General features: G+C 37.6%; 1 protein-coding gene across 1 annotated transcript in view; it reads right to left on the reverse strand.

The window, feature by feature from the left end:
- The window catches only part of THSD7B (thrombospondin, type I, domain containing 7B), a 720,444-nt gene that overhangs the window by 251,516 nt on the left and 452,056 nt on the right, over positions 1-16,872 (reverse strand). The window contains exon 14 of the mRNA XM_012650502.1: positions 10,235-10,240. Coding sequence (XP_012505956.1) covers positions 10,235-10,240 — 6 coding nt within the window. The remainder of the gene's footprint in view (positions 1-10,234; positions 10,241-16,872) is intronic.

The following is a 16,872-nucleotide window of genomic DNA, read 5'->3' on the forward strand; positions in this document are numbered from 1 at the left end:
GGCAAAGAAGGAACATGCCTCAAACATAATAAAGGCCATATTTTGGAAACCCAGAGCTAACATCATATTGAATGGACAAAAATTGAAGGCCTTTCGTCTAAGAAGTAGAACAAGACAAGGTTGTCCACTTTCACCACTTCAATTCAACATAGAACTGTAAGTTCTAGCCAAAACAATCAGGAAAGAGAAAGGAAAAAAAAAGGCATCCAGATTGGATAAGAAGAAATTAAATTATCCTTCTCTGCAGATAGCATGATCTTGTATTTAGAAAAATCTAAAGACTCCACCAAAAAGCTCTTAGATCTACTAAATAAATTCAATAAAGTTATAGGATGCAAAATCAACATACAAAAATTAGAAGGTTTCTATACGTGAATAACAAACTAGCTGAGAAAGAAATCTAGAAGGGAATTCCATGTGCAACAGCTACAAAAAGTAGTAATAAATTTAACTAAGAAGGTGAAAGACTTCTGAAAGGAAAACTATAAAACATTGATGAAAGAAATTAAACAGGACAAAAACAAATGGAAAGACATCCCATGCCATGCTCATGGATCTGAAGAATTACATTGTTAAAATTGCTATACTATCCAAAGCAATATATAGATTCAGTGCAATACCTATTAAAATAGCAATGTAAGTTTTCACAGAAATAGAAAAAAAATCCTAAAATTCATATGGAACCAAAAAAGAGCACAAATAGCCAAAGAAATCCTGAACAAAAAACACAAAGCTGGAGGCATCATGCTATCTGACTTTAAAATATATTACAAGGGTGTAATAACCAAAACAGCATGGTATTAGTATAAAAACAGAAACATAGACCAATGGAACAGAATAGAGAACCCATAAATAAATCAATGCATTTACAACCAACTGATTTTTGACAAAGGCACCAAAAACATACACTGGGGAAAGAACACCCTCTTTAATAAATGGTACTGGGAAAGGTGGATATCCATATGCAGAAGAATGAGACTGGTCACTTCTCCTTCACCATGTACAAAAATCAAATCAAGAAGGATTAACAACTTAAACATAAGACCTGGAACTATAAAACTACCATGAGAAAACATCTGAGAAACAACTCAGGACATTTTTCCAGGCAAAGGTTTTATGGTAAGACTTCAAAAGCACAGGCAACACAACCAAAAATAGACAGATGGGACTATATGAAACTAAAACGCTCAGCACAGCAAAGAAAACAATCTACAGAGTGAGGATACCGTATGTTGGATCACAGAAAATATTTACAAACTATTCCTCCAAGAAGGAACTACTATCCAGAATATATATAGAACTCAAACAACTCAACAGCAAAAAAATTAGTAATCACATTAACAAGTAACCAAAACACATGAATATACATATTACAAAAGAAGACATACAAATGGCCAACATGTATATAAAAACTGCTCAATAGTACTAATCATCAGGGAAGTGCAAATCAAAACCACAAGGATATATCATCTTTCTCCAGTTAGAATGTCTATTATTAAAAAGACAAAAAATAATAGATACTGGTGAGGATGTAGAGAAAAAGAAACTCTTATACACTGTTACTGGGAATGTAAATTAGTACATTTTTATAGTCACTATGGAAAATGGTACATGGATTTTGCAGGAAACTAAAAGTAGAACTACCATATAATCCAGCAATCCCACTACTGGGTATTTATCTAAGGAAAAAGAAATCAGCATATCAAAATGGTATCTACATTCCCATGTTTATTGCAGCACTATTCACAATAGCAAAAATATGGAATCAACCTAAGTGTCCATCAAGGGACAAATGTATAAAAAAATGTGATATATATACACAGTGAAATACTATTTGGCCATAAAAAGAATGAAGTCATGTCATTTGCAACAACATGAATGGAATCGGAGATCATTATGTAAAGTGAAATAAGCCAATAGGCTAGTCACAGAAACATAAATATTGTATGTTCTCACTCATATGTGGGAACTACAAAAGTAGATCTCACAGAAGTATTGAGTTGATTACCAGAGGCAGAGAATGGTATGTGCATGCATCGGGGTAGGGGGTTAAAGAGAGTTTGGTTATTGGTTAAAAACACAGGTAGAAAGAATAAGTTCTAATGTTTGATAGCAGATAGGGTGACTACAGTTAAGAAGAAGGTACCATATATTTCAAAGTAGGTAGAAGAGAGGAATTGAAATGTTTCCAGCATATAGAAATAATAAATAGCAGAGGCATTGGATACCCTAAATACCCTGACTTGATCATTGCACATTCTATGCATGTAACAAAATATGCCATGTACTTCATAAATATGTGCAAATATTATATATCAATTAAAAAGGGCATTTCAAAAGTTCCTTAAAAGTGGCAATTCCAAAGACCCCCAAACTGAATGTATATCTTAGTAAATATGAACAAAGACGCCAATATGACTGTTAGACATACACGTGGAGAGTAAATGACATCACTTAAGCATATAAGGACACTGGCCTTTCTGAGAAGAGCGTATTTCTTTCTGGAATCTCAGTAAAATAATAACTAGTCCTTGAGAAACTTAGACATAATTATGAAAAGCTGAGAGAAGAAGTTAGTACAAATGAAATACAAGCCCATTTAGAAAGATTCATTAACATTAAATAATGGCTATCATTTATGGAAGATTATTGTATGCCACAGACTGTGGTATGTAATTTTCGTGTATTATTTTTCATTAATATAGATACTACTGTCACCATTTGTGATGAGGATGTTGGGATTCTGAGAGTTAATCTTGCTCAGGATTTAAACAATAAATAAATAAGAATTTTAAGAAATGATTGCTGGATTCCCGGCCTGGCCCCTTGTAACTATACCCTAAGACCATAATGGAAAGGCTCACTGATTGGAGCAGTTGAAAATATGGACCAAGAAAGTACAAGTAGCTATTTTAAAAATCTTAACTGTCACCTGAGATGTCTGTGCTGTGATCCAGAGGTTTAAACTGATGCAAAGCTAATGGGAAAATAAAGGAACACTTCTTGCAAGATATCTGGCCTTCCCGTACTTCCTGGTCAAGTTCTGTGTGGTCTCTACATTGGGATGCTGGGGATAGAAAGTGCCACTGGCAAAGCTGGAAAAAGTGGAGAAAAGGTAACCCCAACGGAGCAGACTTGACAAATGACACCTGAAACCATTCGATTTGCTTCCTCCAGGTCTGATGGCTTACATGTGAACAGGAACAAGCAGAAAAGAATTCAGGGGAAAAGGCTGGTTAGTAGCACACAAAGTAAGTTTGTGGAAAAGCTAAACTAAGCAAAAATCAGAAGACTGAGGCTCAAGTTAGGAACAATATTTAAACAGAGGAATTGTGAATGGTGTAGCAAAAGTATGTGCAAACACATTGAAGGTAAACTTCGGTAGAAAGAATTTTGGTAATGAGTGAAATAGCTTTCTGAAAGTAAAGAGCCATAAACTTAGAAAGTCCAGGCCAAAGGGATTAGGCAGCCTTCTTTTAAAAAATTCTAAAGTTGTTTTCCTAATGGATTTATTATGACTAAGTGAGAAATCGAAGATAAAAATGCAGTTTCATTTCCTTTGTCTGCACCCCCCCATTCTACTTTAAAGGAAGAAGTTTTCAAAGTGTGGTCTTCAGACACCTGTGGAGTCCCTGAGACAATTCCAGAGAGTCTATAGGTCAAAACTATTTTCATAATAATAAAACAGATGGACTTTTCTCTCTTTTTTTCTATTCTTGCGACATTTGTAACAATATTGCAAAAGCAATGAAGGATAAACTGCTGGTACTTAAAACGAATAAAGCAGTGGCACAAAACTGTACTAGCAGTCGTTGTATTCTCCACCACTACACACTCGATTACACATCTTTATAATATTCTACATGACTAATTTTGAATTGAACATAAAGCAATTCTGCTGCATACCAAAGTTTGACGGTTCTCTTGATAAAAGGCACTTGAGTGAATGAGTTGCAAGCTGAACTAGCTTCTTTGATTATAGAACAATACTTTTCTGTAAAAGAATGTTTTGCAGACAAGCTATGGTTATTAAGACTTGCATATTTAGCAGATAATTTCTCAGAAAATGAATGAAGAGAGCCTGTCACTCCAAGGAAAACAATTAATAGTATTTATGTCTGCCATAATAACATTTAAACTCTCAAACAAAAACTGGGATTTTAAAAAACTGATATGTGTCACCATGAGCATGGGAACTTAGTACTTACAGACTTTTCTGATGATATCAGTGGTGATATTAATAAATAAGAATTTTTGATACTATGTAGTGAATTATATCAATATTTCAGCATAATCTAGTGGACAAATATTTTCCAAATGGCTAATGCATCATGTTAAAAAATAATGCATGGATTAAAGATTTATGCAGAGTGCCCAAGAGCCCACTGGATTTTTAAGTAACAGAGTATGAGAAGGGCATTATTATGATTTCAGATTCCACATTACATCTAACCTTTGAAAAACCCTATCACTCGTCAAATTTTGGTGTAGTATCACAGACTATCTCAAGCTACCAAAAAAGTTCTACTAAAATATTCCTCTTTTTTTCACCTATGCATCTTTCTAAGGCTGGAATTTCTTCACATATTTCACTAAAACAACCTATTGCAAAGGACTGACGCAAAAGCAGATAGAGAATTCAGCTATCTTCTTTAAAGTCAGTTATCAAAGAAATTTGCAAAAATGTAAAACAATGCCACTTTTTAAAACTATTCCTTGTTTTGGGATATATAATTATTTTTCATAAAAGTAATATTAATGTTGGCATGTAGTGAATTTAATTTTAATTATTTTTAAATAAATTAATAAATACTTTTCTCTAGTTCTCACTTTAAATTTCGATTACAGTAAATATAGATAGAGCTAAGCCATATAAACCAAAGCTCTTTTGGATCCTCAATAATTTTATTTATTTATTTTTTAGAGGCAAGGTCTTATTCTTTCACCCAGGCTGGAGTGCAGTGGTATCATTATAGCTCACTGCAGCCTTGAACTCCTGGGCTCAAGCCATCCTCCCAGCTCAGCCTCCAGAGTAGCTGGGACTACAGGTGCTCACCCCTACACCTGGCTAATTTTTCTTATTTTTTGTACAGACAGGTCTCACTATGTCACCCAGGCTGGTCTCAAACTCCTGGCCTCAAGTGATCCTCCCACCTAGGCCTCCCAAAGTGTTAGGATTACAGGTGTGAGCCACCATGTCTAGCCTGGATCTTCAACAATTTTTAAGAGTGTATAGGATCCTGAAACTACAAGGTTTAAGGATTGTTATTTTAAGGGCATTTTCCTAAAAGGCTTTTAGATGAATTTTTTTTTTTCTATTTCAACTGGAATAATTTAATAAGTGACGGACAAATTTTACACTCTATCATTAAAGCAAGCAATTAATATTCATGAGCAGTTACTCTATAACCATAAACAAGGCATGACTATATGGACAGGAGGAAGATGACTAAACCAAGGGCCTTAAACTCAAACACCTGCAGATTCTAGGTAGATGACATAAAAGAGTAAAATAATGCTGAGAACTAAGTCCTTTCCACTTTCTTGAAACTCTCCACATTATTTTCCTTTCTTTCATTTTTGATAGAAACTTGGATTCCAAGAATAATGTCTTCCTCTTAAAGCTACCATAAGAAAGCAATAGAACATGTCTTATTATAAATGGTCACCAACAATACTGCCTTCTGGCTTTTCCCCTGAGCGCAGAGGAAGTCTTTCTGTCGTCCCTTCTCCAGCTGCACTTCTCCCCATGGGTGAAGAACCTGCAGAGTCCAGGGGACATGCCGCAGGCAGCCTGTTCCCAGACCACACAAACCCTGGGCCCCAGAATTCTCTGCCAAATGGGTTTGAGCTGCTTCTATGACTTGTGTGTCTTCCCTAGGTTTGTCCTCCTGAGTGTGGTGCTGTAACCCCCCCACGTGATTATACCCAGGCTTCAGGGGCAGGCATAGGGTTGTGTGTTCGCAGTGGACAGAGCTCGTGCAAGTAGACTAGGGCTTTTGGGACAGAGTAGGGGATGGAAGAGCAGGAGCACAAACCACAGGCTGAAGATGGGCACTTCCTGTGGCACCACATGCCAAGCCAGAACTTTGAGAATCCCAGATTTGAACTTAGCCTTCTGGGTTGTTATATTTGTCAAGTTAGGAAGATAAAACATGTAACAGTTTGTTGGCTTGTTTTATAACTTAATTAATTAAACATTTGAAATGTGGGTAAGTATTTGGATTCTGTCCTCAGATCACGAATACTAAGGGACGAGCCTGGCTATTGATGCTTGGCCTAGATGTAGGGAGGACTGTGGGGAGAGGGAAGGACGATGGCCATTATGCTAGTATATTCTGTCTAAAGAGAACAGGCATTCTAAGATTCAGCTGATGTTTGCTAGACATTATGATTTTTAAAGTGATATTAGGAACCCAAATTTTAATGCAAAAGTTTCTAATTTTAAAATCTTCATTAAAAAAATTAACATCTGATAGCAATCACTGAGCAGTCCAAATAATGCTCTCTGTAGCCTAGAGCTGGCCAGTGGGTACTTGATTATATCTGGACTTGAAGAAAGTTTGTAACATCATGGAGTTTCCGAAGCCTTTCTACCAGCATCCTCACTGGCAATATGATCAATGATGATGTTAACAGCAATGGCTACCTATTATTACCTACCAGGCATTATATTAGGACTATTAAACACCTTATTTCAACAGCATTGGTACTTTCAAATGTTTTTTCATGTATGAGAAAGCTGTGGAGCTCAACTATCAATTTTCACTTAGCCAGTCCCCTTTATAATAATTCTTATCAAGAAATCTGTTAGTGCTTTTGCTCAGGAAGCATAGTAAAGTAGGTGGATATGAATTAGAACAATTTACCTGGTCTGTGGAGAGATTACACTTTGGCACAAGTTGTAATTAAGTGTGTTAATCCGCTTCCCATATTGATTCCAGGTCTGTAATTCAATAATAGGTTCTGGGCAAGTGAAACTTGAACCTTTCTGAGCAACATGGGCATTGAGCATGAAACTCTTCTGTTTCTATGCCAATAAAGTGTCATATCTTGATTATGACTCCTTTTACAGCCTTTCCATAACTCCTTCAAATGGTCTTGTAGATGGGCTATAAAGTAGTTAATCAGAATAAATTAAAATTTGTACTTAGTACTAAAATGTAAATTAATTGTGTTTTCTCCCAAATCTGACTATTTGAAACATCTGGTATATATATTTTAGTGCTTCATTCACTCTAATGGTGTTAATTTTGGCAAGTTGTTAAAACTACTTCTCACTTCCCCATCATAGTAGTCCAAAGGATGCAGCTAATGTTTCAGCATCGAAGCATCTCTTACAAACTCATTAGAGAAACAACCAGTCCTCTTTGGTTCATCATAAAGTAAAATAGAGCAGAACATTATCATCTGTCCATTGCCAACCAGACAATGAAACCATTGCCCTTACTGTGAAGAAAGTTTAAAGTTTTCAAGAATCAAGGGCATTAAATACAGAAAATTAATCTTTTCACTGCCAAGTTTTGTACTTTCGAATATCAATTTTCCCCAGCTGTGATAGTTTCTTTTGTAACATCTGCTGGAGAGGAGAAAGGATGCATAGACTTAAGCATGGCTATACTTTTTGATGATTAAGGCCAACAGAATTATGGGGAATCCATGACTTGTAGATGATATAAATTATATAAAGATTAAAAATGCTCATAACTTACTTTTAATTAAGCAGTAAGCCTGAAAATATTTTTTGGTAGTTCTGAATCATGTGCATTACAAATGACAGACAATAATTCCTGCAAAGAGGATCACATATTGAATTCAAAATGTTCATATTTTACTTTTACATCACAAAGCTGTTTCTATTCAGTTTCTGTTTCTTAGCTCTTTGCTATCCCTTTTTAGAATTAAGTAGCTAAGTTAACTAATTTTTCTTCCCAGAATTATTCAGTATTTTACTCAATTATCTTTCTGGTTTGGTTTCCTAGACATAAGGGACTTAGCTTCTAATGCCTATAATCCCAAGGGGCTGGAGACAGACTCAAGATATGTCCAGATAGGTCGATGCTCAGGTCACTAAATGTTCCCTTTTCATGGATTCTTTCCACTTGATTTTGTTGAACTTGTCATTTGTTTCTGTTTCATATAGGCAAGTCCTCAGTCAACTACATGCAAACCAACATTTCTTTTAAAATGGACAAAAATACAGAGTTAGCATTTTAGTAGTCAACAAAAAGCCCAATCTCTTCTTCACCAAAAAGAAAAGAATGAACCATACCAATATATCAAAATGAAGGAATCAAACATTTCTCCTTTTACTCTACATCCTAGGGCTTGATTCTGCTTGTCTAGTTTCTAGTTCTGATTGATATAGAGATGGTAATGTAAATACCATGAAAAAGCCAAAAGAGCAGTTAATGTAAGACAGAAATGGAATCCGAACAGAAAGCATCTAAATACACATGCTAACGGTATTCTCCAATGACTTGATTTACTCAGAGAGGAAAATATAATACTTTTACTATGTCAAAAGTTCTGCTCCTCTACACACAAAATCTTTTTCCTTTTCTTTTTTATTGTTTGGAGGGCATGTGGACTTTCACAGATATGGTTGTGAGTGCTCAACCCTTGGGAGAATGATGATGGCAACAGAAGATAAGTCACCTGTCTTCTAGCAGCCTCAAGTTTAGAGGACAGACCAGGACAGACACATAAAAAATAGAAGAGCATTGGCAAATAACTACGTGAGTCTGTACATATTAAACTAAGCTTTAAGTGTTTGATATCTTGTTGCCTTGCATTTTCTAAGATTCCACCCTCATCTATTCTGAATGTATTAATATCATCCTCAGGGGCATTTTAAACTTTTAGAGCAACTATATATATAAATCTAAATACATAAATCTCCTTAAATGACAATTTTCACTGGGATTTCTTTTCCACAAACATGGGCTCTTATTTTACTTTAATGTAAAATAATATGTAGCTCTCTTTATCCTTGCGAGCTGCTATTGTTACTTGCATTACCAAATGGTGTTGCAACTTTGAATAGTCTATAGAAAGTTTAACTCAGATTGAAATATTTTGGAGGAATCTCAAGAAATTATTAGACTTGGCTCCCTTCATTAGTGTGATTATGAGCCTTTATTAATATGTGCATACTTTTAGTATGTCTTTAAATCATTTGTAAATATCCCAAGAAAGAGTTGCATGGCTACAGAGGTCAGGAAAAAATGGAAGGAGAAATATGTGGTATATGAATGTATTGCTTATCTGGTTGGGGATTTGCTTATTTCTCACTGGGGTGAGGCACTGGAAGGTTGTTTACACCAAATAACTTGCAAAATGGAATGATGTCCTTGCCAAAAACATATGTGTTAAGGGAGAGTCCTGGTGAAGGCAACTCATATCCTCACAGGGAAAGTATCATTTCCTAACACAAATAAAATATCTGATATTTGATTAAAAACATTACTTAACTTTTCTATCTCAGTAGAAGATTCCAAATTTTACTTAAATCTAATTATAATTTTATCAAATTAAATGTTGAAAGAGTAAAATCAAGAGCACATAGTGGACATTGTGGTTCACTCATTACATGTATTCCACCCTGGGTGATTAGTCTATGAAAGAGTCTCTCAACTGGTACACATTAGCATCTTCAGATGTACTCTGCAGACCAGCAGCTTTGTCTTCATCTGGAAGCTGGTTAGAATTGCAGGTTGTCTCCTTTTTCCCAGACCTACTCAATCAGAGTCTGCATTTAAGCAAGATATGTCACATGATTTTTGCACACATTAAAATTTGAGAAGAACTGCCCTCCCAGACCAGAGAAGCATAATGCATTTCAAGTCTAACTGAGACTTGGCTGTCACCATCACACAGAGTCCAAAGTCTCAGACCATTCACTGCTGCCATAAGCAGCTGTGAATATGTATCCCAGTCTGCTGGACAAACACTATAGATTTCTATGTGTGCCATGAAGTTGAAAAACTAAAAGTTTGGAAAGCACTTGTTTGAGCTAATCAAGTTCTTCCTCCCAGTGATCAGTTCAGGAATGGACACAAAATCCAACTTCAGATAACGAAGAGTGAGGGAGTGTCCTCTAAAGGAGATAGGGAGGCTCTGGGAAAATTGCATTATTCCTAAGATTACCCAAATAGTGACATGCTTTCATTCCTCTGGCCATTACTGCTTCAGGAGTCCAGACTGGAAACTTCTCAGCCGTCTTGCTAACAACCTGAGCCTGAAGCCAGTGCTGAAGATGACAACTCAGAGAGAGACTGAAGCCAGCCCATCCTAAAGCCTCCATGGCCCTGGATTTCTTATTATACCACGTAATGCATTTCCTTATCATTTAAGCAAATTTAGCTTGAGGTTCCGGTTAGTTGCATATCATCTTAATAAAAGGGAGGAAGGGCAATTTTCCTGATCGAGGGCAACTGGTTTCATGCATTTTTGAAAAAGGTAAAGCAGTTTGAATGTCATGAGCCCATGGAGCATTATCACGTACACTACCAGCCTTTCCAACCTCCCCTCCGGTTTCCGTGAGTGCCAACTTCCGGCAGAAACTCTTTGAGCAGTGGCGTTCAATAAGGGTGTGCTGAAGGAAATGAAAGAATGAATGAATAACGGCACAAGTGCACTAAGTTTAAATTGCTTTCCAAAATGTTTCCCATTACCTTGGATTCCAGTTATTGTTACCTCTTTTCTTTTTGAAGGCTACTAGGACTCATTAATACATTACTGTTAGCTAATAAAGTCGCATCCACATCATACATCATTTTTACCTGCCTGCATAACACTGCCAATGTCCCTAATTTTATAGCATGAGGATACACCTGTAATACTTGTTGAATAATGCAAAGGAAAATGCATTTACCACTATATCATACCTCCCCAAACCATGGGGCTGTGGGATACCTTATATTTTATTTTTCAACATATTCAGGGTGTCAACTGAAGAATGACATGGTTCATAAATTTGGCAAGGAGAGCTTTATTTCATATAAAAGGTTGCAGCCTACAGGCTGGCCATCTTGCAGGCTGGGAAACATAGACTCAGCCAGAAGCTGAAAGCAAGCAATTTCATGGAATCATAAAGGAACAGGAATTTATACTGAGCAGGATGGCCAAATATACATATTTAATAAGCTATAGGAGGGACCATGAATATTTACAAAAGGAGAAACAAGCACATGTGCAACTGAGCTTCATACCCCTTCATAGGACCCATGTTCAAAAAATGGTGGCATTCACATGATCCCAGGGTGGAGTTTTCAGCCCTCTAAAGTCAAAAGGTGAAGCAGAGGACATGAAAACCCTCACTGAGCATACTCAGCAGACTGGCCAGAATCACTCCATTGCCCCTGGTCTCTTATCAGGAAGGAATCCTGGTCAGTTATGCTGAAAAAGCAAAAAGGGAGGAGCAGTCACGAGGTTGTTCGAAATCAGTGATGGAGCAAGTCTTTCCAAAGGAATGGATTCTGTTTAAGCCTTAGTGAAGAAAGCCTAATGGTGGTTAAGGAAGGAGGGAGTATAACATGGCATGTCTGACCCATTCTGTCATAGCTGGGATTTCAGTGTTTAAGGATTCTCTGGGGTCACCCTGGCCAAGAGGGAATCTATTCAGTCAGTTGGGGGGCTTACGATTTTGTTTTATTTTTCTCAAGGGATATGTGCACAGTCACCAGGTAAGTTCCCTCTCTGCCTAAGGAACAGACAGTTGCTGGAAGCCATGAGTTCAGTTAAAACTTCTCCCCAAAGAGATTATTTGCTTATTGTATTAATAAATATCACTCAATGTTAATGGTTCAGAGTCACCGTCAGAAGAGACTATTGCAAGATGCAGTATAAGTGCGCTTTACTTATTTTCCTATGAGAACAATGAGCATGTAGTAAGTACACCCATGTCATGGACATTTCTTATTGTACTTGCATTCATTAGGATCGAAGAGGTGTTGAAAGAGGGAAGGGACAATGGATCAAGAGTCAAGTCACCTCTCTGAGCCCCACTTACCTCACTTACAAGGTGATGGGTTGCATTAGGCAGCAATCCTCAGTCCTGGCTGTACATTAGAATCATCTGGGGATTTTTAAAAATATAGACCATTTGATATCATCGCCAGACATTCTGATTTCATTAATATAGGGGGCGAGGTGAGGATGTAAATCTTCTCCCATAAATCTAATGTGCAGCCATGTCTGGCAACTAGTAGATTAGATATTTTTAGGTTTGTTCCCAACTAGAACTATTATTCTAGTGTCCAGTTGTCCTGAAATGCCTTACTTATGTTCAATCACATACTCTTTTTTTCATGCTTGAGGAAGGCCATCTAAGGATCGCATCTTACTGTTTCCTGCTTACACCCATTTACAAACAAACACAACTGTATTTGGTTGCAGTGACAGAGAAAAGGATTCAATATATAGCAGAGAACCTAAAGGAGAAAAGGAGGATATATGCTCAATTGTTCTGAAGCCATTTGCATGTCCTTATTTCTAACTCATCAATTGCGGCACATTTTGGTCTCTGCACCCAGAAATACTCTTTCTAATCGTCTTGATCCAGCATCTCCAAAGGACACGGAATCAGTTTCAGAAAACACCACATGAGATTGCACAGCCAGATGATTATACATCTATTTTATTTCAAATGCAAACTACTCAAAATACACATCGAACTGACCACTGGGCTGTACTAAAGTATATTTTTATTGGAAAAGGCATGCACATTTGGTTTTGACACAAACAGCACAGGTAACACACTACACCTAGTGAAAAGTGCCAATTGAGCAACTTCAATTCTTCTAGGCATTCTTAATCATACAGGGATAATACTAGCAGCAACTTTTCACTGTGCTCTGGCCAAATGCCAACTACCAGCATCTGTATCTCTATGTCTAAAGGCTTTTTCCGGAACAGACTGCTTATGCTTAATCCAAAGTGAATAGATTTAACATTGCCTCAACCACGGACTCTCAGAAATTTCCTAATGTATATCTCAGCTCCCTGGCCCTTCGGGTGGGATAAATCTGAGGTAGGTGTTTTGCACAGTCTCTCAGAGTTACTCAGAGGCTTAAGCTTTGTTGGCCGCTATGGTACCTGGCTTAAAAACATACCTCTTATTGGCTTCGTCCCTTCTTTGCAACACTTCTTATCCACTTCCCTAATGATGCTGCCTGCACTTGAGAAATAAAATTCTGCTTCTTCAATCTTGTCTCCAGCTCTGCTTCTGGGAGAACCCAACCTAAGACAACACTGTTATCAGCTTTGAAGGCAGTCATGGGAACTGGGCAGTGTATCTGTTTTGGGGGTGTGGTGGAGAGACAGCCAAAAATTAAAACAAAAAAAAAAATGAGGAAATCATATAGTGGGAAAAGGAAAACGAAAGACGGGTAGATGGGAGGAGTTGTGGCTGGCGGGGGAGGATGTTATATTAAATAGGTGGTCAGGTAGGACACATTAAGAAGTTAAGTTTGAGCAAAGATTTAAAAATACGGTATAAGAATACACCTATGCAAGTAAGAAATGCCCCTTTAAATATAAAAGTTTGGACCAACTATAACTTCAATATCTGCTTGCTCTCAAAACAGAGAAAAGCAACAGCAATTTCCCTCTGTGTGTTACAGCTGCCCCTGTGGCTTATGCCACGTGGACCTTTCTGGCTGCCCATTTGACATGCAATGCACTGGCGAGTCAGCTCAGTTCAAACTTCTTCCGTAATAGTGCTATTCAAATTAACATATCTTCAGTTCTAAGGGTAGCAAAACTGTTATCTATTAGGGTGGAAGATGGCTTTGGGCAACCTTTCTGCTGTTTGGGAACATTCTTTGGAGGCAACTTTGCAATCAGTTTCATACTTGCTTTCAGAGTGGTGATAAGCACAGTGTCCAGCACCTTCTCATCTAAGAGAAAGAGAGTTCTCTTTGGGAAAGAAAGCAATAGCTCCATTCTGCCTTGAGAGGTCTTTATTTACATGACAGTGGAACATAATTTTAATCCAACATATGAGGGATCTAACGAGCAGTTCCCAGAGAAACGGCAATAGAGTAAACCCAAATACTGTACTGTCTCCTCTTATCTTTGGGGGATACATTCCAAGATCCCAATGGATGCCTGAAACTGCCAGTAGTACCGAACTCCATATTACTATGCATGGATTTCTTTTTCCTTCTTCACAGTTTTGCAAATAGAAGATTTGTTCTGATCACAAATTTTAGCAATTTTAGCATTGATTTGAGAGCTTTCACCTTTCCTACTTAAAGAAAGCACTATACGGCTTTTCTTTGGCATATCCAAATTGTTAGCATCACTATTCTTGCTCTTTGGGAGCATTATTAAGTAAAATAGGGTTACTTGAACCCAAGCATTGTGATACCAGGACAGTCAATTTTGTTGACCAAAAAGGAAGAAGCTGAGGCAAAATTAATACAGAGAGTTTATTTGGGCCAAGGTTGGGGACTGCAGTGCCAGGACACACTTCCAATTTGCCTTAGATAGTGCTCTGAAGATCAAAGGAGAAGCTCAAGTTTTTAAAGAAAAAGGGACAAATCAGGAGAGGGGGCAGTTACAAAAGTTGTTCATGAGGAATCCTCATTGGTTTACAGAAATAATATTGGTTAGTGATTGGCTAGACACTGTTGAACCATAGGTGCGTGGCGTTTTAGGTATGGCCACTTGGTCTCAGTTAGTCTAAAGGCTTCATCACAAGTGGCTTCAAGAGGTAATTATTTAGCTCAAGGGGGAGCAAGACATGACTTGTTACACTTTAAACACCTCTCTGGGCCTGATAATTTAAAGTGGCTTGCATTTCTCAGATAAAGAGCTTTTATTTTGTTTTTATTTTTTTCCTTATCTGATAATCAAGAGAGTTACTAAGTGACCAACTGGCAAGTAGGGTCCACAGCATGGAGACTCTGGACAAAGGGATGATTCATATCCCAGGTGGGACAGAGTGGGATGTCATGAGATTTCCTCACCCTAGTTAGAATAACACACAATTTAAAATTTACACACTGTTTACTTCTGGAATTTTCCATTTAATATTTTCTGCCTGTGGTTGACCATGGGTAGTTGAAACTGGGGAAAGCAAAACTGAAGATAAGGGGGGGACTACTATATCTAATTTCATTAAAGAATATCTGGTGACTTGTAAAGTGAATTGAAAGATAATTTCTATTAAAAGACATCATATTTGGCATTAATCGATAGATATATATGATCAGCCTGAGACCATGAACCTCTCATTTTTTAGGAGAAAGCCTGGATGAGGGCCAGTGAGGAGAGAAAAAGACAGAAGTGGTCCTGCTGCCTCTGCAGCAGCTTTCCTGGCCCGCGGCCCTGCTGTGTGAGCATGCCCGTGAGCGCGGAGAAACGTACTGTGTTCAGGTCATTAAATGTCTTACACGCTGTACTACGTAGTTTGTACTTCATTCTGAAGGCGGTAAAGAACCTCGACAAATTTTAAGCATGATCAGATTGGTGATGTAGAAAGTTCGTTAAGGTTGCTGTATCTAGGATAGATTGGAGAAGAGGGAAGGAGATCAGAGACAGAGGAAACATGGTGGTTATGAAGGTTAGTTTGGAGCGAGATGAGAAGAGTCCAGCAAGAAAGTAGTGCTCATGCACTTTTTCTGTTTGGAAAGTTATGTGACTCAGGAGTAGTCATATGGTGTGATATGAGAGGTGCTAAGATAAACATTTAAGGTACCCATATGGCTTTTACACCTCTTTTCATGATGATAAGTCATATTTCAAGTCATTATCTAAAATTATCTACTATCTGTATTTGGGAAGATCTGTGATAGTTTACAAGTTAAAATGAAATGTCAATTATTTATTGAAGTTTAGTATATGCATATCTCATGACTTAGGAATTCTACACTTAGGTATGTAATGAACAGAAATGCATAAATATGTGTAGCAAAAGACATGTACAAGAATGGTCATTGAGGTGTTCTTTGTAATAGCCCCAAACTGGAAATAACCCAAATGCCCATCAACAATAAAATGGATAAAATGTGGTATATGCCACAAAATAATAAAGTATATACAATAAAATAATATAATAATACAAGAGTAGCTGGGTTTGATGGAGTGTGCCTATAATTCCAGCTACTTGGGAGGCTGAGGTGGGAGGATTGCTTGAGCCCAGGAGTGGGAGGCTATAGTGAGCTATGATCACGTCACTGCACTCCAGCCTGGGCAATGGAGCGAGACCCCATCTCTAAAAAGCAACAGAAAAAAGAGAAATAATATAAGGTACTGAAAATGAACAAAATATTGCTACACATCCAAACATGGATAAATCTTACATAGTGTTAATTAGAAAAAAGCAGATATGGGCTGAGTGCGGAGGCTCATGCCTGTAATCCTAGCACTCTGGGAGGCCGAGGTGGGAGGATAGCTTGAGGTCAGGAGTTTGAGACCAGCCTGAGCAAGAGCAAGACCCCATGTCTATTAAAAATGGAAAAAATTAGCCGGGCATGGTAGCACATGCCTGTATTCCCAGCTCCTCGGGGGGCTGAGGCAGGAGGATCGCTTGAGCCCGGGAGTCTGAGGTTGCTGTGAGCTAGGCTGATGCCATGGCACTCTAGCCCGGCTTACAGAGCAAGACTCTGTCTCGAAAAGAAAAGAAAAGAAAAGAAAAGAAAAGAAAAGAAAAGAAAAAGAAAAAAAGCAGACACGAAAAATACATACCGCAGAATTCTACTTACACAAAATTTTCTCAAGGTGATAAAATTAATCTAAAGTGTTAGAAATCTTAATAATAGTTATATTTTGGGAGAGGAAGGTGCTAGTGAGCGGGTTGCAGCATACAAGGGACATCTGACACGTTTTTTTTTTTTTATTTCAGCATATTATGGGGGTACAGAT

This window comes from Propithecus coquereli, unplaced genomic scaffold, assembly GCF_000956105.1.
Source record: "Propithecus coquereli isolate 6110/MARCELLA unplaced genomic scaffold, Pcoq_1.0 Scaffold33, whole genome shotgun sequence".
Classification (NCBI taxonomy): domain Eukaryota; kingdom Metazoa; phylum Chordata; class Mammalia; order Primates; family Indriidae; genus Propithecus; species Propithecus coquereli.